Genomic DNA, 23,983 nt, shown 5'->3' on the forward strand with positions numbered 1-23,983 from the left:
ATATATCCATTCAGCCCCTGCTTATAGCAAAGTTTTAAGGGCTTACTTAGCAGGAAGGAACACAGGTAGCCTTTAGCATGCCTTGGAGAACAACCAAGCATATAACCCAGTATAGCCACCACCTGGAAGGATGTCCTTGGCAGCTCCAAACCCTAGATGTATTCCTAAATTTCCAAGGTCATGCTAGTGATAACAGGCTCCCAATCTAGAAGATACAGATACTGTTCTACAAGAATGTTACCTGCACCAGCAGCATCAGTAAGATCCAGGAGCTTGCTAGAAGCACACCTTCTCAGGCCCTACCCAGGATCCACTGAATCAGGAATCTGGGGTGTGGGGCCCAGCCATCTGGCTTTTAATGAGCCCTTAAGGGAACTCTGCTCCCTCAAGTTTGAGAGCCACCACTCAGAGGATATGTCTTAAATGGCCATAAAGCTGCAAAGAGAGAGGCGTTTATTTGCAGGATAGTTAGCATATGAACCATGATTGTTGAACATTCTTCCTAAGTCAGTCAGAAATCTTTTCCATATCCTCTGCCCACCTTTTAGGCAATCTGAGTTTCTTTCCATGGCCTCAGAAGCTTTGTGGCATCTGAGCAACTTATTGAGTTTATAAAATCATAAATGTGTAATATGCGTAATGGTTTGTTCAGTGCTGTCACCTGGTAAGTGCGTAATTCACGTTGCATGAATGTTACCAGTGTCCTAACCCTGATTTTTATTTTAAGGACTAACTATATTTCCTCTTATTAAAATACATCCCTACCATTTACTAGGAAAGAACAAATTATTACTCAAGCCTGATCACCGGATGAGTATCTGTGAAAGCCCATCTGAAAGGACCCCTTTTGGGGCTTTCGGTCTAGTTATCTTACATTCAATGTCATTTTCTCTACCTTTAATGTGCCACGTAGGCTGTTTCATGTTAATGATATAAATAGAAAGGAAACATGATTTTCTTTAGACTTGAGTTCAGCTTAAGTCTAGTGGATATTAGATCCCATCAAGGAATGAGAAGTCAGAATAATGATCTCTACAATGACCTTGTCACAAGAAACTTGGCTAATCATATGGTTCCATTTCACAGACTACAAAATGAGGTTTGCAACTCATGAATATGTTTACAGTACCTTCCGCATCTGTACTAGCGATCTCCAAACTATGGAAAATGCTAGAAATTACCTTCGTGGTCATTAGCTTTTCAACTTAAAACAGTAAAGGTCAATGCAAGAAAATCCTCTTTTATGTTTTTTATCATGTGAAATAAAAATTCTGTTTTACAAGGTGGTGGGAGAAGCTGGCTGGGAAAGAGTCTTTGTACTCTGTAAGGCATTTGGTAACTATGTGTTGTACGGTTCTTTACTCAGACCCCTGTTTCTTTCTTAGTGCCTTTTGTATCTGTTGACATACTATTTCACATAAACCACAGTTGTGGTATGTGACCTAGAAAGCATATATGCATTTATAATTCTCTGTGAAAACTTGTTAGACTAAATGATTCATTGTGTGACTCTCTTAACCTGGGCTGCCAAACTCTGATTGTGGATAAGATATATCTACATCTACTAGACTAAAGTTTGTTATAGTTTCTCAACATGCATAATAAAGCATTGATTTCCATTCCATTTCCATTGCATTTTATATGACTATTGATCTACAGTTATATATAAATCAGCCTTCCATAAGAAATGATCCTTGTTTATGACCAACACAAATTTTAAAATTAATATCTAGAGCTTTCAAGACTGTTTCTTTACCACAATCATTTTTTAAAGCCAGATAAAGAAGTCAGGAATGGTTACTAAGGTCAATGTTTTCTTCTTTTACAATTAGAATTGCCCCATGTGTGACTGGGGATGCTGATTAATGCACACTGATTGTTGCTGGTTCACTCTCTTGCCTCGGAAAAAGTGCCAGAGTGTTTATACGACCTTTGAGAGATGAGCAGTCAGGTCTTTAAATACAAATTCTTTCTAAAGGCTTTTAATCATGGCATCAGGCTGCCCTATGTTCTCCTTGATCTAGGCACGCCCTGTGCCCCTCAGCCCCCAGGAGTTATTGCTCTGCACTCACGTAAATGAAATATTCCTGTCTGCTTTGCGGTCTCCTCTGGACCAAAGCAGTCCACTTGTCAATTTGATAAACCATTTCAGAAACACAGATTTGGAGAGAATGATCTACTTTTATACCTTAATTGTTAATGACCCTCATGTCAGAGAACTCTAAGTCAGGAAGAGTGGGAAGGCTTTAATAGGTTACGAAAAAGCCTGTTTAGAGCCATGTTTGATGTGGCAGTGGCCCTGCTTGTGCCCCTGAGCAACCCATGGCAGTCAATATCTGTCTCTTTAATCTCATCTGTAACATGAACATCTGTCCCATAGCATGTACTAAAAGATATTGTGAAGACTTCTGAATTCCTGCTCACAAAATGAAGCATCTTAGAAAAAAGAAAAAAAATTCCTATCATCATTATTGATTTTTATTATATCAAGGATTAAGTGTTCAATGATCTTCATATGAAAGGTTTATTCTTATTTGAAGGACAGTCATTTTAGACAATTATCAATTATTAAAATATGATTCATATCATTTGGGGTAATTGATAAAAATTTGCTGTCTTCTGGAAAACATTTTAACATAAAAATGATTACTTAATAATTTTTAAGTAATCATTTAACCGGATTACTTAATAAGTTTTATCTTATATGAAAGATACATAAAAATGATTACTTAATAATTTTTAAGTAATCATTTAACCGGATTACTTAATAAATTTTATCTTATATGAAAACTCTAATCAGACTACCCATTATTTTATTTTTTTTCCAGGTGCATCTAATTGTCTCTGTTAGTGGTTACTTTCAGATACAATTGCCCTGTTGTGCTCTCAAACTCAGGCTGAAAAACTGAGTCAGCTTTATATTGTTTTGAGTATAATATGTATTCTGCTTATGTTCAGAATAAAAATTCAGGGTACTTGTTACTTTGTATACATTTAAAACTTTGGTCAAATTGCAAATCTATTGTAAAGCAGTTGTAGTTAGGAAATTCTCGTACATTTGTTTAAATTGCAGTTTTCTGATTAGAAGCCATTCCAAGTATATGAAATTAATTATCGACTAAAGTCTATTCTTTCATTATATATTTTTTAAGTTTTATTTTTTCAATTAAAGTTGACATTCAGTATTAGTTTCAGGTTCAGGTGTACAGCATAGCGATTAGGCGTTTATATGATTTACAAAGTGGTCCCTATTCTTTTATTATATTTTTAATTAGAGAAATATATAATTTAGCTGACATCAAACTTTGTTTTTTTCTATGTGACACTAATAGTATAAATTTTCCAATGCAAAGTAGACAAAAGAGAAAAAAATTCCTTTAAGTCCTCTGTAGTGCTTTGCAAATTTTCTGATTTGGTGGGTTTACATAGAACCAAGACTCCATGCAAAGACAGCCATGGCTCTTGCATTCCTTGCCCAATCTGTCCTGAAAAAAATCTGCAAGAAAGCCTAGTTTTGTGTTTTAGGTGTTGGCTTAGCTGTTCAGAAGTTGCAAGTTCTAGACGCTATACCTTCTTTGATAGTTCATTTGCTGTTTGAACCCATTCAAGTCAGTTAATGGGTTCTATCTTTTTTGTTAAATATGTATAATAATTATAGAAAACCTTCACTAGTTCTTTCATGCCAGGACCCAAAGGATGGTTACAGTTGGAGGATATATTAGTAACCGGAGTCTTGTCTTGGCTTTGCCTCTGCAGAAATCATGTGCAGAGTCACCATAAAGGCTGGGCTCTGATCATTAATCCATCCCAACTAATTTAACTAATTCATCCTAATTCAACCTATTTTTAAGTTTAATTTCATCTAGCTAAGCATGCTTTCGGGCCAGAAACACAGTTGATTTACTCATTATGAAAAATATACCAGCTGAATAGACTAGAATATGCTGGTGGCCTGTGAGTACATTTTCTATTGTGAAATAAAATACAGATGCAACTATAAATTTATTTACATAGAATCAGAACAAAGGAATTGAATGGCATTATGACATCAGTGAGGTCTGGATGAGCCAAGAGAGGCAAATTGCTGAAGTCGTTGCTACCAAACCAGTCAGAAACCTTAGAATTATTCTGGGAAAGTTTTAAATAAGTTCAAGGATTCTAGTGATGCACTGCACTTCATTCAAGTATTGGGAAAAACTGGAGTTAATAGATCAGACAAAGGTTATAACAATTAAGATTTATTAAAGAAGGTTCTGAATTGTACTTAGACTTACTTTTTTCCCCCCTAAAAATGTATTATGAAAATTTTCAAGCAGACAGGAAAGTAAAAGGAACTTTATGTACAGTGAGCATCCATATCCACCAACTAGATTCTACCTTCAACATTGTTTTAGTCTATTTAGTCTCTCCATCCTTCCATCTATCCATCTCAATCTCTTATTATATGCATTTCCAAGTAAATTGCAGACTTTAAATATACTTTTTAAAAACTTTTTAATTTGAAAAATTTTAAATATTCACAAAAGCAGTTATAACAGTATAATGAACTCCCATGTACCTTCACTCACACTTTTTTTCTTGAGTAGTTTAAAACAGACAACATATTTCACTCACAAAGACTCACAAATACTTATATCTCTAACATAAAAGGATTTAATACATTACTGTTTAACTTTTCTTTATCTAACACCTAGCCCTTGTCAGTTTCCCTTGATTATCTCAAAAAAGTCTTTTTGTATTTGCTTTGTTTAAATTAGGATCCGAATGATATTATCTGTAAACTGGTGGTTACATCCAGATATAAGATGATATACCACACCAGTTAATTTGGCAAGATGATATCATAAGCGATGCTTGTACTTCTTATTACACTTCCTCAGGCAGCATATAACGTCGGGTCATCCCATTGTTTGTAGTACTAATCCGTGCATTCGAGCATTGGCAGACTGATACCTCTAATATAAAGTTTCCTGGGTACAGTCACAAAATTATGATCATTTCTTAGATGCTTTGATTAATTTGCACTTTCTACAGTCATTATTCTGATTTATTCATTTCTTCTGCATTTATTAGTTGGGAGAACTTTCCCTGTCAACTACTTGGTAACTCCGAAATGCATTATTTTTCCACAAAGGCAAGATAAATGTGTGATTCCATCCTTTTACTTACCAATTTTCAAAATAACGAATTATTGCTCTAGCAGCCTCCAAAGTTTTGTTTGTTTATATTTTTTAGTTATGGTAAAACATTACCACATTTTTATGTGGTAAAACATTACCACATAAAATTTATCATCTTAACCACTGTTAAATGTAAAGTTCAGTAGTGTTAAGTACATTCACATTGTTGTGCAACCAATGTCCAGAACTTTTGCATCTTAGAAAACTGAAACTCTTATCTATACCATTTAACAACTCTCCATTTCTCCTTCCTTCAGGCCCTGGCAATCACTATTCTGCTTTCTCTTTCTGTGAATTTCAGTACTCTAGGTACCTTATGTAAGTGGAATCACATATTAATTTTTGTGACAAATTTATTTCACTTAGCATAATGTCCTTAAGAGTCATCCATGTAGTAGCATGTGATCACATTTCTCCTTTTTAAAGCTGCATTTTTTTTTTAATTTTTAAAATTTATTTTTATTATTTATTTTTTAAAAAGAAGTTGTGGATTTTTATATATTATTCGTATCAGTCCATTGCAATCATTATTCTTTTTGGTGCTCAAATTGCCCAATCTTTGGCCAGTGGGAGCCCCTCCAAGATAGCCCCTGAGGCTTTTGACGTGACTCAGTAGTCTTTGGTACTTTCCTTCCTTTCTGGTTTGACAATGTGTTTTAGGCTCATCTTGTGCATTTCCTGCCCCAGACCTGGAATAGGGAATTTCTCTAAGGGGCCCTGGTTCCTTTTAGTATCTAAATACGATAGCCTAGGCAGCAGTATAGGCTTATTTTTTAACTTATTCCTAAGTATATTAATTTTTTAAACTATTTCCTAAGTATATTTAATTTTATTAATAATATAGTAATTTTTTAAAAATTGTAAGTAGACCATAGTAAGAATATAACAAGGATAAGCTATTGTTAAGATAGAAATGTGATCTATCTTTGTTAACCACATTTAAGAGGAGTCTGGTCTTCTATGCAGTGATTTGAAACTATGGCCTCACATTAGAACATTCTGTGAGCCTTAAAAAATTGTGGTGGCTGGGCCATACCATAGACTAATTTTACTAGACTCTGTGGGGATGGCACCAGCCACTTAGAATTTACAGAGCTTCACAGGTGGTTCCACTATGTAGCCAAAGTTTGGAACACTCATCTAGCGATGAAAGCAAAACAAAAATAAAATAAAAGTTTTTAAAAAAAGAGACCTGGACTCTAGAAATTTCTTTAGTCCATAATAAATTGGGTTCCAGGCTTTTCTGGATAACCTATCTTTTACTAACTTGAGAATGGGGCTTTAAAAATGTGGGGCTCTCATAAGTAACCAGTCTTACAAATCTCTAATGTGTCTCCTGTTTCTGTTTTATAGATCTGAACAAGCACCAGCCTCAGGCTTAATGAGGGCACAATTGGGTCAATGTGTTGTCACCTTGAAAGAACATGATAATTCTACTAAAGAAGAGATAGCTAAGCTGTCCGAAGTTTTCCCACTCAGAAACATGGACCAGAAGGTAAGGGTTGGTTGTTTTTTAAAAATAGTTTCAAGATGTACGAGATACCGATTTGAGGAAATTGTTACATTCTTAACAATGATTAATATATTTTTTAAAAATATTAAGTAATAAGTGAGCTTTTGTGGTTTAACTTTCTGATCTTAGGCCTTTTGCATATTGTATATGAATCTTGCCTCCTCACATAAAGTTAATTCAGATCCTGGAGGCAACCTGATTAAACATAGCTACCACAACATTTTCCACATTTTCCACATTTTCTTGTAGCATTCTGATTTTCTTTCTTTACTCTGTACTTTAAAAATACTGTATGGTTGGTCATTCATGACAATTCAGCAAATATGTATTGATCCATTTCTGTAGACAGGCACCAGCCCAGATCCATTGGAGGAAAAGAGATAAATAAAATATGGCCCAATTCTGGGGAAAGGCATAGTGGGATGAGTGTAATAAGAAAACGGCAAAGAATATGGCCCTTCAGAAAAGAGAGCCAAGACATCTGGAGAAGGAATGAGGGCAAACTTTGCTATGGAGGGAACAGAGGGGCATGAGGTGATCCTTAAAAGACTGACAGGATTTTGACAGGATGGGGCAACAGCGAAAAGCTGTTATGAGTCAAAGAACAGACTGGAAAAGCCAACATGTATCCAGGAAACGGAGCTAGAGTCATCTTCTGTGGCTGAAGCATGGGCTCTAGAATGTGGGTGGTGGGTGAGAATGCCCAAGGTAGGCCAGGCCCAATTGTGCAGGGTCCAGCCTAGGCTAGGGAGCTTGTGTTTAGTTTACTAGATTTGAGAAAGCCGTGAGAGTTTTTTAAGCAGGGCTATAATAAGATTCTGCAGTGCCTTGGGGAATTTTATCTGCTCGGATTAAGATTGAGACCACAGAGGAGGGAGCCCCCACAGAGGTTCAGACAGACAAGGAGAGGCCTGACTTAGGAGCTGGTACAGAGGAAAAGTATGAAGATGCTGAACAGAAAATGGAAATTGATGGAGCAAATTTCCAAGGGAAGCACAAGGGAGGAACCAGAAGCCCACTTTTAGAGCATTCCCATCACAGTTTTTGTCATTACCTAAAAATGCCATAGTAAAAGAGATGGTCTTCTCCTAATCTTCTCCTAAATTTAATGTCTTATGAATTTGTCTTATTTCAAAGTATGTTTTTTCATCCATATACATAATATAGAGTTTTCTGGCTTTGATCCTTTTTAACTTTTCTTTTTCTTTTGTAATAATATTTTTTATTTTTCAGTTATAGTTGGCATACGATACTATATTAGTTTCAGGTGTACAACATAGTGATTAGACTTCTATATAACTCACAAATTGATCACCCCGGTAAATATAGTACCCATACAACACCATATATAATTATTACGATATTACTGACTATATTTTTTATGCCATACTTTATACCTCCATGAATATTTTATAACTATCCATTTGTACTTCTTAATCCCTTCCCCGTTTTTCACCTACCCTCTCAATCTCCCTCCCCTCTGGTAACCCAAGATGTTCTCTGTATCAATGAGTTGTTTCTGATTTTTTTGTTGTTTATTTTGTTCTTTAGATTCCATGTGTACATGAAATCATATGGCATTTGTCTTTATCTGACTCACTCCACTCAGCACAGTACCCTCTAGGTCCATCATGAAATATCTTTTTCCATCCCTTTACTTTCTGTCCGTGTGTGTCTTTTAATCTGAAGTGAGTCTCTTGTAGGCAGCTTATATAAGGGTCTTGTTTTCTTAGCCATTCATCCACCCTATCTTTTGATGGGAGCATTGAATTCCTTTTCATTTGAGGTTCTTGTCGATAGATATGTAGTTATTGCCATTCTTTATTCATATTTTTGATACATATTTTTTTCTTCTTAAAGATGTCCCTCCAACATTTCCTGTAATACCGTAGGCTTGGTGGTGATGCACTGCTTTAGCTTTTTCTTTTCTGGGAAGCTCTTTATCTGTCTTTCAATTCTAAATGATAGCTTTGCTGGGTAGAGTGATCTTGGTGTAGATCTTGGATTTTTATCACTTTGAACATTTTGTGCCTTAACTTTTTATTTTCATCATGCATATAGTTCAAGGATTCTACATGTGTCCCTCCTGGAGGCAAACCTTGCCACCTCTGTCTCAAAGTCACACACCTGTGTCCCTGTGTGGTTCAGAGCCTCTGCCATTGCCCCTTAAGCTTTTCAGAGCACCTTTAATCCTTCTCAAGACCCCACCCCCTTTCCTTGGCCACTTAAATTACAAGAGAGTAGAAGGACTTTTTTAAAGTATATCAAACATACATACATAAAGTGATATAATGAACCCACCAATTCCATGTCTACCAACCAAAATCCATATGTATTGTTACCATCGTACCATATTTTGTTTCAGACCTCCTCATCCTCAACTTCCTTCTCTCCCCCATCTTCCTACTTCCTCTCTCCCTTTTCCTTCCTTCTGTCATGTTCTCTCTCTCCCCCTTTTATCCCCCTTCTCTCTCTTTTCCTTCTCTTTCTCTCCTCCCCACTCCTTTTCTCCTTCTCCTCTTCCTCCTCTAGCCTCCTTCCTCCCCACTTTCCTTCTGTAATAAATTATTATAGCTGCAGATACAGCCCTTGTGTGCCTCTCAAGGATCCCATGCTCCTTTTCAAAAATAACCTTGTGTATATCCTTCCTGCATACATTTTCATTTTTACTGCATTGTGTGTGACTCAATAAATAACATACAGTTTTGTTTTGGTTGAGGTATGATACCATTTGTGTGAATGTTCTTTAAGAAATAACAGTGTTCTTTAGGAATAACAGAACCTGTGTTTTTTAGATCCACTTCATATCTGTTGATAAATGTAGATCTTAAAAAGGATTTTGTTTTCAGGTTTCATTGTCCATTTAATTTATTGCTATTTTGTAACAACATTGTTTTTCCATTTACATTGAGTGCAAATACATCACATCTCATCTGTGTCAAGGGTGATATAAGTCTTGGTTGAGTGCCCTTTGCTATCTAATCATTTTTTTTTTAAGAGGGAAGAGGGGGAGGTAGATGTGGTAAAAGTGGTCAAATATGCGGTGACAGAAAGAAATCTAACTATGGGCGGTGAACATACAATGCAATTTATATGCCTTACTGTTGAATTGTACACTGAAACTTAATGAATTTCATTAACCAATGTCACCATGATAAATAAAATAAATAAACAAAAAAGGGGGTTGTTTATATTTAAAAACATGTTCTAGGTTCTAGACAACCAATTCACTTGTAATTTTTTAAATTATAACTTCATTATTAATGAGGGGGCTGCTCAACTAATAACTTAGGAATCAAATGATAGTCTGCTTTGTTCTTTTTAAATCATCATGATCTGATCTTAGTGACAATCATAAAAATTACCAGTAAATTAAGACAAAATCTATCCTTAAAGATGGAAGTAAGCAAGCAGTTTCACAAACTGTTAGGTTATGACTGAAGAAATGCACAGTCCAGAAGAATAATATTATCGATGACATGGGCAGGGCAAGCCTTGCGAGCTTTAGTCCAAAATACTTTTGTGGGTGTGGGTTCTAGGACTGTTTTGGTTTATGCATCATCCTTTTACAGTACATACATTTAGTAAATAGTATGGGTTAAGTATTTCTCTGGATAAAATTCTTAAAAGTAAGAGATTTTCCAAATTTAAGAAAGCTCTACTAGCAATTACTTGGTTAAGAGTCTAATGAAGCTCAGAAATGTTTACTTTGATCTCTTGGGTAAATGGCTAATTAAACAGCCACATGTAAATGATGTTTACCTGTGAGTCCCCTTGCTGTCAGCAGGAGTCAATCTGTCTCTTGAGTAAATACATCATTAAAGCCCGGAAACTCGGATTATGTCCCCTTGACACCAGATAAGATCCACAGCACCTACATAACCTGTGAGGCAATTACATAATTCAGCTGCATGCTTTAAAACAGAAAAATTTGTAATTATGTGAAAAAAATGAATTGGGTGCTTCAGTAAAATATAAAGTGTCTTAATACTCTTTTTCTCCTAAGTGATACCTGTTTCCCCCCTGGAGGAAACTTCTCCAGGCAAAGCAGAGTGACACCTGCTGGTGCCACTGGTAGAGTAGGTTTGCCCAGTGCCCCTACCACACATGCACCAGATATTTATGTGACTGGTCACGGAAATTCCTTTACCTCTCCCTAAATGATGGGCTGGTTTCTTGCTCTTATCTCTTGAATGCTCATTTGCTGGCTCAGAAGAGTAATTTCTCTTTGTTTTGATGCTACATAGATAAAATTCCCTTCCCATCCTATAACTTAAATATAACTTAAGTGGAGATGCTTTCATTTCTCTTTAAACACTGAAAAATTACTTCCAGTGCACAAGAAAGAGGTTCTTGAGAAAGAGTCAGTTAAATATGTGTATTAGGAGGAAATGTCATCCATGGTTTTTAATTATCTGGCCTTTCTGTGTCTGCACTACTAGCACTGATTTACACATAGAATGGAATTCAGTTTTATTAAACATTTTCACATTCACTTTCTTTTTGTTTGTACCACCCATCACAGAAATCCATTTTTTTTGAACTGGCATACGTTTTCCTTAAAAAAATTAGTATGGTAAAAACAAACTCAGAATGTTAGGGTAAACAAAAAGAAAAGAAAATTACCTGTTATCTGATTCTCCATATTTAACCTTTTGACACTGTGGCATATGATTTTTAATATTTAATATATTGACATGAGTTGCACTGTTTGTGTACGTATCTTTTTTTCCCCACCTGTCACAAGAGAACTTCCTTTCATACCATCACATATTCTACATCATTTCAAATGGCTGCTCAGAGACCTCTGTACAGATATTCCACTGTCTCTTTAACCAGGCTCCTGTTGTTAAGTGTTCAAGTTATTTTTAATTTTTCCTCTAGTAAAAAGTTTTAAAGAACATCTGAGCAATTCAATTTTTACAAATATCCATGCTATTTCCTTAGAATAAATTCCTACATATAAAATTGTTAGGTCAAAGGGTACGTGCATCTCTCAGGCATTTGCTATGCACTGCCAGATCTCACTCTGGAAGGGTCATCAGAGTTACTATGGATGGGTAAAAATATCATTTTTCAGAGCCCTTTATGAAACCAGATACTATCAACTTTTTTTGTGTGTGTGAACCAAATTGCAGAGTGCAAATGACATCCAATTTTTTTTTTGTTGTTCTTTTGACCTTTATATTACAATTGGGGTCAAACTTTTCCCCTACCTATTTGTATTTCTTTTATAATTTGCTAGTTCATATTCTTTGCTCATGTTTCTATTAGATTAGTAATATATTTTTTCTTATTGACTTGTAAGAACTCTTTTTGTATAAATTTGTACAACTTGTTGCAATATTTTGAGCAGTTTGATTCTTACCTTTCATTTTTCTTAATGGTGTTTTGGATACAAAGTCTTTTCCATTAATATGTATCTATGCAATTGAGTATTACAATTGAAAAGTGTCTGGATATAAATTAAGAGTCAGCCTACATGAGTCTTAGGGTTCTAGACCTAGCAAGATCCATATTTAAACTGAACTTTGAGAAAAATCTTAGTAGAATTGAGCCAATAATTCTAGGTATCCTGCTAAGTGTAATTCATAGGACAGTTTATCTTCTGTAAGATCTGAAATATTGGAAGTATCACCGTGAATCATTTTGCAAATAGTATGTGCCTTAGCATTGAATTTCTGAGTCTTTTCTGCTGGCTCTTGGGAAGGCAGAAAACTGAGGGACTATTTTGTTGGAGTTAGGCTTCAGACTGCTGAGAACAGTGAGACAGTCTCCAGTCTTCCCTCCTGGCCTCCAAATGTGTGAAATCAAAATGAGTCTTTATTAGCTAACAGATAAGTTGAAACCGATGTGCAGTCTGTTCATAAGCACTATCAGTAAAATTGTTGTCTGGTAGCGTTTTTCAGATAGAAAGCTCAAATTTGCAGAGTGCTTTCAGACCCAGCATGAGATGTGTAAAGCATCTCATTCACTCTTCTTTGGGCTTTTGTTCCATTGCTGGTGTGAGTTAGTGTTGTCAGTCTCAGACTGCAAGCTCCTTCAGATTGGGGGCTTCCTTAGAAATACACCTTTCAAAAAGATCTGCAGACAATACAGATGTTTTTCCTGACTCTGCAGAAGTTGTTTGTGACTAGAAACCTTCTGACCATTCCTTGTCTGAGGCTGACTTTTGTTTCTGTCCTTTCTTTTCATTATTCCCTGCTTGTTAGGGACTTACATTGTAGACTCCTTTATGACTGGTGATGATCTATTAGGCAGATCCGCTGCTCTCTCTGTTGGCTCCGTGGTTCAGTAGAGTTAACCATTCTCATGTTGTAATTTGATTATTCATCAAAATTCATATAGATATCAAATACTCATCTTTGAGAAATTAACTATAGAATTATCTTAAAAGATGAATCTTTATAAACATCTTTATCACAAAAGAGGAATTCTAGAGACATAATAATGAGTAGTGAAGATAAGTGGGATAAAATATATGAAATAAATGAAAACCTATAGTATACTCACCACTTTACTTTTTGTAGAACTATTGGCTGTGGTGATATTCTTACCAAGCATACAAGGACTTATTAGAAAGACATTTGCAGTATTGTTATAGCATTTTATTCTGTGTTCCTTTGAAACTCAGGTAGAACATAGCTAAAGCAAAAGAAGGTCTAATATGAAAGGAATATGCAAAACATAAATTGTGTGTCATCATTGATAGACTAGTGATAAGTTATCTGAGTTATTGACAATCCGAAACAGTTTTCCATTGTCTGAAAATTCTACATTAAGAAGTATGGAAAGCTTCAACAGTCTTTTAACAATTTTATTTTTAAAATGTGTGTTAAGACAGTGGCTATTATGAAGTCATGCCAAGAAATTATTAGTTATAGCTATTGCATAAGGTAATTAATATGAGGGAGAAATAAATATTTGAAGTACTTTCAGAAAGTCTGGATTATTTTAAATCCCAGAAAGAGAAAATTATAGCTTTCATGACAGAATTTGGGCCGATTCTTTTTGTTCATATTTTAATCCATTTCCTGTTTAGAAAAAAAAGTGCTGCTCACTGCCAGCGTTAATTTAATTTTATATAAACAAGCTCTTTGAGGCTGAATCTGACTGGTTTTCAATGTGAAAATGAAATATAAAAACTATTCTTGGAGTTATTTCTAAACAGAACTTGTCTCTAATCCTAACGTAACAGAAACATATACATAAATTGGATTCATCAAATGAATCTTCAGCTAACTTCTAGAATGATGTTACCATTACACATAGGAATGCTACGTTTTCAAGGATTTGACATTTTCAGTGATCGAAAATTACTATATTTTATAAATGGAAATATCACTACTAAAACCAGAATGCTATAAATAGAACAATGTCATTTATTTCTAAAGACCATCAATATACTAGAACTATGCAAAAGTAATAATAAAAGTGAAATATTTTGTGGCAAACTTTAGGGGTAAGGTTAGGATTGTAATCTGCAAATTATCTCGCAGTAAAATGCTGCAGCCACAAATACTGCCAGTGAGTATTCTGCAGCCACAAATACTGCCAGTGAGTAATACTGCCAGGGAAAATGGGAAGTGGGTTAAATGCTTTTCATATACCCAGGATTATTGGGCATGAGAATAGGAGCTTAATTCTCTGTGGGGACAGCCTAGATCAGGATGGGTAGATATCTAGAAATGAGACACACCAGGATGGTCCAGAGAGCTCAGTGATGGTAGAGAGATGGCAGTTGAAGGAGCTGGTACTACTCTTCACCCCTCTTTTCCTGGACAGGTTCTGGAAGCAAGTGCAGAACAGTGGCCTACGTGGATAGCTGAGATTGAGGCTCTATGGCAGCCAATGGTGAGAGTCAGACTGAGCTTCAAGGGCAGGACTCTATACTTAACTCCAGTCTGCAGAAACAGGGATATTGTGCAGATCATCCCAACAGAGAAATATCACAACTGGAATAAAATCCAGAAACAACTTTGTACAAATAACGGAAAGGCTCCTGGTTACTATAGAATTCGACCACAGGTTCTGGCTACAGGGCTAACTTGACACTAAGTCCTTTGGCCAAGGACACTGGAACTCCCTAAATCCCCTAAAATTGGCTGCTCTAGCCTCTAGGATAGGCCGGGACCCAGGAGGCCAGCCAGCTCTAGGGGAGGCAGAGGGCAGGAGCTTTGCAGGGATATCAGGGGTGATGGCAATAGCCCTGTATGTTCAAAGCCAAACTTGCAAGGTCAGATCTTCCATGTTCTGCTTCAGTGATTCTCCCTTTCGGATTATCTTTGCCTTCTTTCATGTAAATCACAAGGAAAGATTATTATTTGCCCCTTTATTCACTAGATAATTAAGTTGTTACTGCTTCACTCTTGGACTAACAATGACAGGTTTTATCCAGTTCCACTCTTCATGTGAATGTATAGAGTCTCACCTCCATTTCCCACAGGCTGGATTGGACACTGCCCTGGCTTTACTACTGTTGTCAAATACCAATAAAGGTCAACACCACCACCAAGGTTTCTATTCCCAATTGCCTGGGGAAATCACCACTTCCAAGTAGTAATTCTGGCAGCAGGATGATGTCATCATTGGTTGTTCTGCTCTTGTTACCAATATATTTTTAAGAGTGCTGACCTGGAAATTAAGAGACATGGGTATTATTAACCTGTCCTGTTAATTGCCACTTTTTCACTACCTCTCAAGTCAGCTGTGATGAAATCTTTGCCCACCTCCCTGCCCAGGACAGTTGAAGTTATATGAGTAAGACAGTTCAGTGCTCTTTGAAAACAGATAAGCAGTGTGACAGGTAAGTTTCCCAAGTTCAGTGGACTTAGCAGCAAAATTCAGAGTATCTTTATTCTTATGGTTTAGAACAAGGTCAGTTCCTTTTTTGCTTAATGGCCCCTCCTCAACCACTAAGGTTTTTTTTTGTAACTTTTGGGGAAAGTTCAGGGGTTATTTGTGGAAAGATAGGGATACCACGAGGTCACATTTTTTCAGATCACTTCTTTATTCAAACCAAAAGATTCATGCAATGAGAGAGAAAATCTTGGATAAACCAGCCCAGATTAGCAGGAGTGGTCATATCTCATATACATACTTGACAAGTAGGAGAACAGTTTTGTATTACATAAGATTCAGTCCTCAATATATTATTTCTAGTGTGAGTTGTTGTAAAGAATTAAATTCTGCTGGAAAATAATCAGACGTTATTTTATCTTGAAGACATTTTAATTTCTGTTAAATGTCAGGAAGCAAATTAAATCCTAAGTAAAGCTTAACCTAAAATTATATTTGAAGGCTGGGTCTTTGAGACCAACGGGAATGTAGCTACAGTTTGTTTTTATTTCTTTGTACTTTCTTTTAAACACTATAGGCAACAGCATTATTGAAAAGAACCCTTACAGACGAGTGTGAGGATAGGTCGGCTATTCACAGTAATGAATCATCTTGCAGCTTGCCATCTATTCTGAATGACAATAGTGGAATAAAGGAAGCAAAACCTGCTCTGTGGCTCAACAGTGTTCTTACAAGGGAACAAGGTAACTATTGTTAAAGGGTCTATCCACAGCAAAAATGCATTCAGAGTCAACGCGACACCCTCTTTCTCAAGGTATACCTATAAAATAAAGGGGACTAGCGAATACCTCTGATTTTAATATGTATAATATGTTATTTGTTTTATGCCCCTTCCAATAAATATATAATTTTGTTTAGTCTAACAAGAATAGGAAACCTAATTGTAGGTGTGCAGTTCTGCTGAACTTCAAATAAATTAAGTTTTTATAAGTTATGAAATCTTAAAATTAATCACTTGGCAGTAGATAATTTTGATTATCCTACAAAGATGAAGACGATTCCATTAAAATGACTCCATAAAGTACTTCACATAAAGTACTGTGTGAAGTTTTTAATATGACTTAACATAATTTACTCATAATTTTTAAACATGCTTTTTAAATTATAATACAACCTTACAAAAGCCTGAACAGATAAGAATCAATGAATTTATGCCCCCCAAAATTTAAAAACCAATTTTTAGTATCCAGAAATTGTGATCATTTGAGCATTATTGTTAAGACCCTCCAGTAAATCACTATAGTGGTACTTCCAAGACAGCTATGAGTTGCTAAGGATGTATTCAGAAGTTGAGATACATGCACAAGATTTGAGGCTCACTTGTTTTAAGCCTCACTCAAATTTGATAGCTGTCAGACAAGAAATAAACTAACCAAAAAAAAAGAAAATAGGAAGGCAATGAAAATAAGAGGAATGGTAGTTAAAAAAAAAAAAGACCATAAGTATATAGACCATAAATATAACCCTGAAATACATTCTTATTATCATGTGTTTGATTTTTAGAAGTTTCAAGCGGCTGCAGAGACGAGAGCAAGGAAGAAAGTATGGCAGCAAAGATTCCAATCACAGGTAAAGTTATAGTTGCCTAAGAGTTTCAAACACAGGATTCAACCTTATTATATAATCAGAACATCCTAGGTTAGTGGTTTGTGGACTCTGCTAAGAGCAGATATATTTCAACTACATGCTCACATGCTGGAGCAGAAGATTAATCATAAGAACACATGATCATAACCTGCAAGCTTATATTAACACAAACTAAGGTAGAAAATAATCGTGTCTATTGAATTCTTTATAATCATCTTATATATTTACACATGTGAGCATCCCCCATCACGTAGCCTTTCAGCACCTGCGTCTGTGTGGAAAGGTCAGTCTCTGTAGGGAATACCCAGTCATTATGGCAAACTACAGATGTTTCTGATTTTACTCTTTTCTTTCTTGTGATAATTGAATATGCATCATTAAAATAAGAGCACGGGCGGGGGAGGGAATGCCAGACAGGAAGCTTGCTTGTCCCTCAGTTACAAAGCCTGTCTAATAATTTAAAAATTTGAGCAATAAGGTTTCTCCAAGACCAGTTAAGATTTCTGCACATGTATTAGGCTTGTTTAGATGAAATCTGAATATCATTACTTTTTTTAGTTTTAGAATATTGACAGCAGCAATTAGTATTCTGAACAGAGTTCTATTTGTTGTACATCTACATTTAGTTGTACCTTATTAAGTAAAGTGGTGTGCTACTTCATTATAAATTCAAAGGTCTGACTTTAAATATTTATACAAGTAAATACACCATTGCACCAAGGTACTAAGGCATGCATCTGCATATGTGGTAGTTTTGTTGTTTATATGCAGAAAGGAATGGCTTTCTTTTATGGCAACACAATTCATGGACTGATGATTAATTTTTTAAACCATGTTTCTATGATGAACTCTGGTTTTGAAAAAGGAATTTATAGTAGAGCAATTTATATATTCTGCATCAGATAATATTTCACTCTAAAATACAGAAGTTTTCTTTTAAATATTTCCCAATGATATGTTTGTTGCATTTTTATTCTTTATTTTGAGAAAACTCTGGTAGAGTTCCCTCTTTATTTATTTTATTAATAGAAGTGTAGATGACCCCAAACTGCAAATAACCAAGACATCATTTAGATACTTTCCTTTTGCTTTACCTTTGAATGTAGAAGTATCTAATGACCTCTGAATTTATTTCAGTTAAAATTAAAATCATAAAGGCTTATTGGGGAGAAACCCGGAAGTGTTCTAGTTGACTATTCTTACTTGTCTCTTACGTATTCTTTCCAGTCATCCCTTGCTGCAAGTAGAAGACTCTCCCCAAAATTAATGCAAATGTTATTTTCTCATAGAATTTTTTTATTGAAGTATAATTGACACATGACACTGTTAGTTTTAAGTGTACAGTATAATGATTCGATATTTGTATACATTGTGAAATGAGCACCACAATAAGTCTAGCTAACATTTATCACCACAGTTACAAAAAATTTTTTTTCTTGTGATGAGAGCTTTTAAGATTTACATTCCTAGCAATGTTCAAATATGCAGTACAGTATTATTAACCTTATCACCATCCTGTTCATTACCTCCCCATGACATTTATAACTGGAAATTTATGCCTCTTTTTTGACCTTTTTTAAAATTTAGTTTTCAATTACAGTTGACATACAATATTATATTAGTTTCAGGTATACAACATAGTGATTAGACATTTATATAATGTATGAAGTGATCACCCCGATAAGTCTAGTACCCATCTGACACAATACCTAGTTATTACGATATTATTGACTATATTCCTTATGCTGTATTTTACATTCCTGTGACTATTTTTATAACTGACAATTTGTACTTCTTAATCCCTTCCATTTCTTTCACCCATTCCCCCAGCCCCTCCTATCTGACAACCACCAATTTGTGTCTGAGTTAGTTTCTACTTTGTTTATTTTGTTTTTACATTCCACATATAAGTGAAATCTTATGATATTTGCCTTTCTCTGTCTGACTTATTTCGCTTAGCAAAATACATTACTCTGGGTCCATCCATGTTGTTGCAAATGGTAAGATTTCATTGGCCAAATAATGTTTCATTATATATATGTACCACTTCTTTTTCCATTCGTCTATTAATAGGCACTAGGTTGCTTCTATATCTTGGCTCTTGTAAATAATATTGCAATGAACATAGGTGTGCATATATCTTTTTAAATTTGTGTTTTAGATTTCTTCGGATAAATACCCGGAAGTGGAATTGTTGGGTCATATGGTAGTCTTATTTTTTAATTTTTTGAGGTAACTCCATACAGTTTTCCATAGTGGCTGCACCAGTTTACCATCCCACCAACAATGCACGAGGGTTTTTTTTCTTCACATCCTTGCCAACACTCGTTGTTTGTTGATTTATTGATAATAGCTACTCTGACAGGTGTGAGGTAATATCTCATTGTGATTTTAATTTGCAGAAATTTGTACCTTTTGTCTCCTTTTACTCATTTCACTCACCTTCCACCCCCTGCCTCTGGCAACCACCAATATGTTCTCTCTATCTATGTCATAGAATTTCTTTATAAGAGGTAAGATAGTTAAGTATCTGGGTTTCAAATCTTCCTTCTCTTCATGCAGAAAAAGGTATGATGAGCCTAGAAGTAATAAGGGCTTTTTGCCACTAAGATTTTTAAAGAAATTTGTAATTCCAGCAACCTGCCATCAATCTATCAATAGTTGGCAGTTTAAAAAATATGCCAAAGTATTAGACATAAAATAACTTGCAAGATATGAAAAACTTTTCAAAGCCATTTACTTTGAGCATTGCCATTCTGTTCTTACCACCACACTTTTTTCATTCTTTGCTCCACACCCATTGGACCTCCCATGGGGTTAATGTTTGAAGGTCTCATGTACCTTGGCTCTGCTTAATACTGCTGCTATGTCAGTCATTGAAGCTGCTTTGATCTCTTAAGTTCTTGACCATCGTCTCTTTATTAAATTTTTGTATCTTTTGTCATAATTCTTTGGAGATTTGGCCTTTGGTAAAATAAGGCAAGTATATATTTGATTTAAGATAAATTCTTCCTCCCCCTTTATGACACTTTTGTTAAGGCTTTCTTGCTTGGATGGGCTGCATTCCTTCTAGGATCTTCCAAGAAAAAGAATATCCCAGAGGCTGTCCTCTGGGAGTTGAGGAGATGTGGCAGTTGAGCCTGGGCTTTGGCATCAGCCATCGGTGTCTGCTCTTTACTCCCTGCCCATTTCTTCACCTCTCTGAGCCTCTGTATTAGAAAAGCGGGCATACCTAGCACTTGGTAAGATTGTCTTGAAGTTTAAATAAGGTCATGTGTGTGAACATGCCACGCATGTATGACACACTCATACATGTTAGCTATAGTTTCTAATAATATTCTTATGACTCTTAGTAGTAGTATTGGTCTTATGCACTGGCCCCACACTCCCCAGCATTTCAAACAAGTGACATCTAGTTGAAAGGAACCTCACAAAGTAAACTGAAAGAGGTAAAGAAGCAGTGATGATGGGGTGCTGCGCCACAGAAAAAGTAAACCAGAGGAGAGTGCCTGGGCACCACCAGCCTGTTTGTTATTCTGATAGCTGCTTACCTTCCTGAGGTGCAGTACTGGCATAATTCCTCATTGACCACACTGGCTATTAGTGCCTACTAGTAGTGCCAACATTCTCATTTCTCTAATTCCCTTCCTTATTTTGCTTATCACTCCCAACGTAGGTCTTCTTGGAAAAGGGGTTCATCCTTAAGGAGTGTGCTATCACTTTGAAGGCATCTGCTTTGTTAATCATCATTATGGAGAGTATGAGTTTCATAACTCTAGCTCCTGTAATCTGTGCTATAGTGCATGTAGAAATCCTCCTGTACACACACCCACACACACAATTAAGTATTCCCACAGCATGTATGATCTGTTCTTGTTAACACAATCTACCCCTTTTACTAGTCTAGTTGTTCACACTAAAGAATCCAAGTAGAAATCACAGATTAATGTTGATCTCTATGAATATATGGTTTTTTATGTATTATAAATAGCATATCATTTGCACGTATAGTATACCTTAGGAATACCACAGAGAGCAAAAGACTGAGTCCCTGCCCTCACAAAGCCTCTATCATGTGTAATCTTCAAAAGAGCCCTATGGGGTAAATATCAGTAACTCATTCTACAGACAGTCCAACAGAAACTTACAAGGGTTGATTCCTGCTCAAGGCCATATACCTTGTATGTTGGATCTTGAGTTGAACTCAAACTTCAGGATTTAAGCCCCCGACTCCTGTTCCACTACTCTACCTCTTTCATTTTATAAGATGGGCAACTGCATCAGAATGTCTGGATCAATTAAACATCAGCAACAAAAGATCAGCTCCTCAAGGATGCTTTTGAGAACAGTAATGAATGCAGCCATACTTTTCCTTTCTATTACATTAGGCCTAGAGAGGTGGTCAGCTTGCAAGGATTTCTGAGTGTGGATTGTACCAAGAGGTATGCCCTTTATAAAGAGGGGCAAATCTAAGTACACTTAGGCCAGAATTAAAGCAATACTTACCTAGATTATGAGGGGAAGTCTCCCTCTGAACCACTTATACCCCCAAAGCAAAATTTCCCACATGGGCAATTTTATTTGTATTTACACTAAATTTACCTTTGAGAGTTAAGTGAATTTTAGCTTTAGCAAATGCTATATATCATAAAAACCCATCACCTAACACAGTATCTGGTATACAGTGGGCACTCATTTTGTCAAACAAATGAATAAAAATTAGAGTATTAAGGAGTTTCCTTAAATGCTTGTGGATTCAGGCCAAAATACTATCTCTTTCAGTCATTTACTCCACCAGTACTTTTCCCAGCCCATGTACTTATCCTGGCAAAACTCATCTCCTTAAGCTCCATGTGAAAAGGGCTCACAGCTTTTATCTCAAGAAGATTAAGCCTCTGAGACTATCCATTCAGCCTCTCATTCTTTTGACATCAGTTCTCTTGGTCAAACTGTGTTGAAAGTCATTGCCTGACTGTGCCATTTCTCACTGATATTCTTTGGCAAGCTGAAATATTCAAGGTCATTCTAGGGTATGTCTATTTAGCAGTTTTGTAGGAAGTCAGCATAAATTTGAGAGGTGCCACTTGGGGTTCTGGGCAGTCTTTCCCAAAACATTATGCTTGAGTTTTACATCAGATTGGAAAAGATCTGGAAACATTTGATGGCCAGGTTGTCATTGGTGGCTAAATTTATCCTGGGAGAAAAGACTAGTGACAACTTTGGACTGCCAAAGTACAGTGGCATGATACGTCCACTGCTGAGACTTTACTAAAAACTGTTCCTTATTTGTCCTGTCCCAGAAATGCACAGGAATCAGTAGACATGTTACCTGCTACACCTGGAACAAGGGGCCACCAAGTCATGCAAAACCAAGGAACCACCATATGCTTCTGGACTGTCCATTGCAGATCATCTCGCCCTGTGTGGCAGGGATCAGGCTGCTGGGACTTCACCTACTGGGCCTGCTGCCTGCTACTCATTATAGCAAAGCATTCACTCACAACATTATAGGGTCATGATATTTATTTAACATAGTCATTAAAGAATGAAAGGCAGCTGTCTGAGAGTACTCTTGATTAGATTCCCCAGTGTTCAAGGCAATGAACTCGTATGTGCCTAGAGAAATTCTCGGCAGTTGCACAGTAGAATCCTGTATAGATTTTTAAAGCATACCTGTGTCCCAGCCTCTTTCTTGACCAGTTCCATCAGAACCTCTAGTGGTGAGAGCTAGGCATCAACCTTTTATAACATACTCAAGTGACTCCCCAGGTTCGAGAACCATAGAGCAGGGGGTCTCAAAGATGAAAGAGCCCTTAGATGAAGTCATGTTGTGAAATAGCCTCACTTTACAGAGAGACTCGAGGAGAGAGAAAAGAGGTTGAGCTTTCGATATTTTAATAAAATCAAGGATTAGGGAGTATATTAGTCATCTCTTGGTGTCTTCCAGAGGATTAGTTTCAGGACCTATTACCCTCAACCCTCCATTCGATGCCAAAATCTATAGATGCTCAAGTCTCATATAAAATGGCATTATATTTCATATAGGCTACAGCATGATATGCCTCCAAATCACTTCATTAGTGTGGATTAGCATAGTGCTCAGCATGTGGCAAATTCAAGTTTTGCTTTTTAGAACTTTCTGGGATTTAAAAAAATTTTTTTCATCTGCAGTTGGTTGAATCCATGGATGTAAAACCTGTGGATACAGAGGGCTGAATGCATTTTCCTAGGGCTGCTGTAACAAACTATCACAACCTTAAAACAACAGAAATGTATTTTCTCACAGGTCTGGATGCCAGCTGTCTAAAATTAAAGTGTCAGCAGGACTGTGCCCCCTCTGAAGGCTCCAGGGGAGGGTCCTTGCTTGCCTGTTTCAGCTTCTGGTGGCTCCTGGTTTGTGGCAGTATATAACTCTGAACCTCTGCCTCCATCTTCACATCACCTTCTTTTCTGTGTCTCCTGTGTCTGCTGCTCTTCCTATCAGGATACCATTCATTGGATTTAGGGCCCACTGCAAATCCAGGATGATTTCGTGAGATTCTTGATTAATTACATTTGCAAAGAACCTATTTCCAAATAAGGTCACATTCTGAAGTTCTGGGTGGACATGAATTTGAGCGGGTGGGAGGTGAGAGGGAAATACATTATTCAATCCCCTACAGGAGCTGAGGAGGGATTTCTTCATATTTTACATTCCTAGAATCCAGTTTATCTTATTCAGTGATTATTCCTGGCACTACCATAGGCAGTGAAATTGATAATATTAATGTCTTTATTTCTGAATCTTCTCATTATATAAATTGAGTGTAACTTGCAAAAAATATTGTTTTTAAAAACTAATTAT

General features: G+C 36.2%; 1 protein-coding gene across 1 annotated transcript in view; it reads left to right on the top strand.

The window, feature by feature from the left end:
* The window catches only part of KIZ (kizuna centrosomal protein), a 135,815-nt gene that overhangs the window by 65,142 nt on the left and 46,690 nt on the right, over window positions 1–23,983 (top strand). The window contains exons 8-10 of the mRNA XM_023536822.1: window positions 6,534–6,675; window positions 16,070–16,235; window positions 17,056–17,121. Coding sequence (XP_023392590.1) covers window positions 6,534–6,675; window positions 16,070–16,235; window positions 17,056–17,121 — 374 coding nt within the window. The remainder of the gene's footprint in view (window positions 1–6,533; window positions 6,676–16,069; window positions 16,236–17,055; window positions 17,122–23,983) is intronic.

The sequence above is a fragment of the Pteropus vampyrus genome, unplaced genomic scaffold (genome assembly GCF_000151845.1).
Source record: "Pteropus vampyrus isolate Shadow unplaced genomic scaffold, Pvam_2.0 Scaffold7, whole genome shotgun sequence".
NCBI classification, from domain to species: domain Eukaryota; kingdom Metazoa; phylum Chordata; class Mammalia; order Chiroptera; family Pteropodidae; genus Pteropus; species Pteropus vampyrus.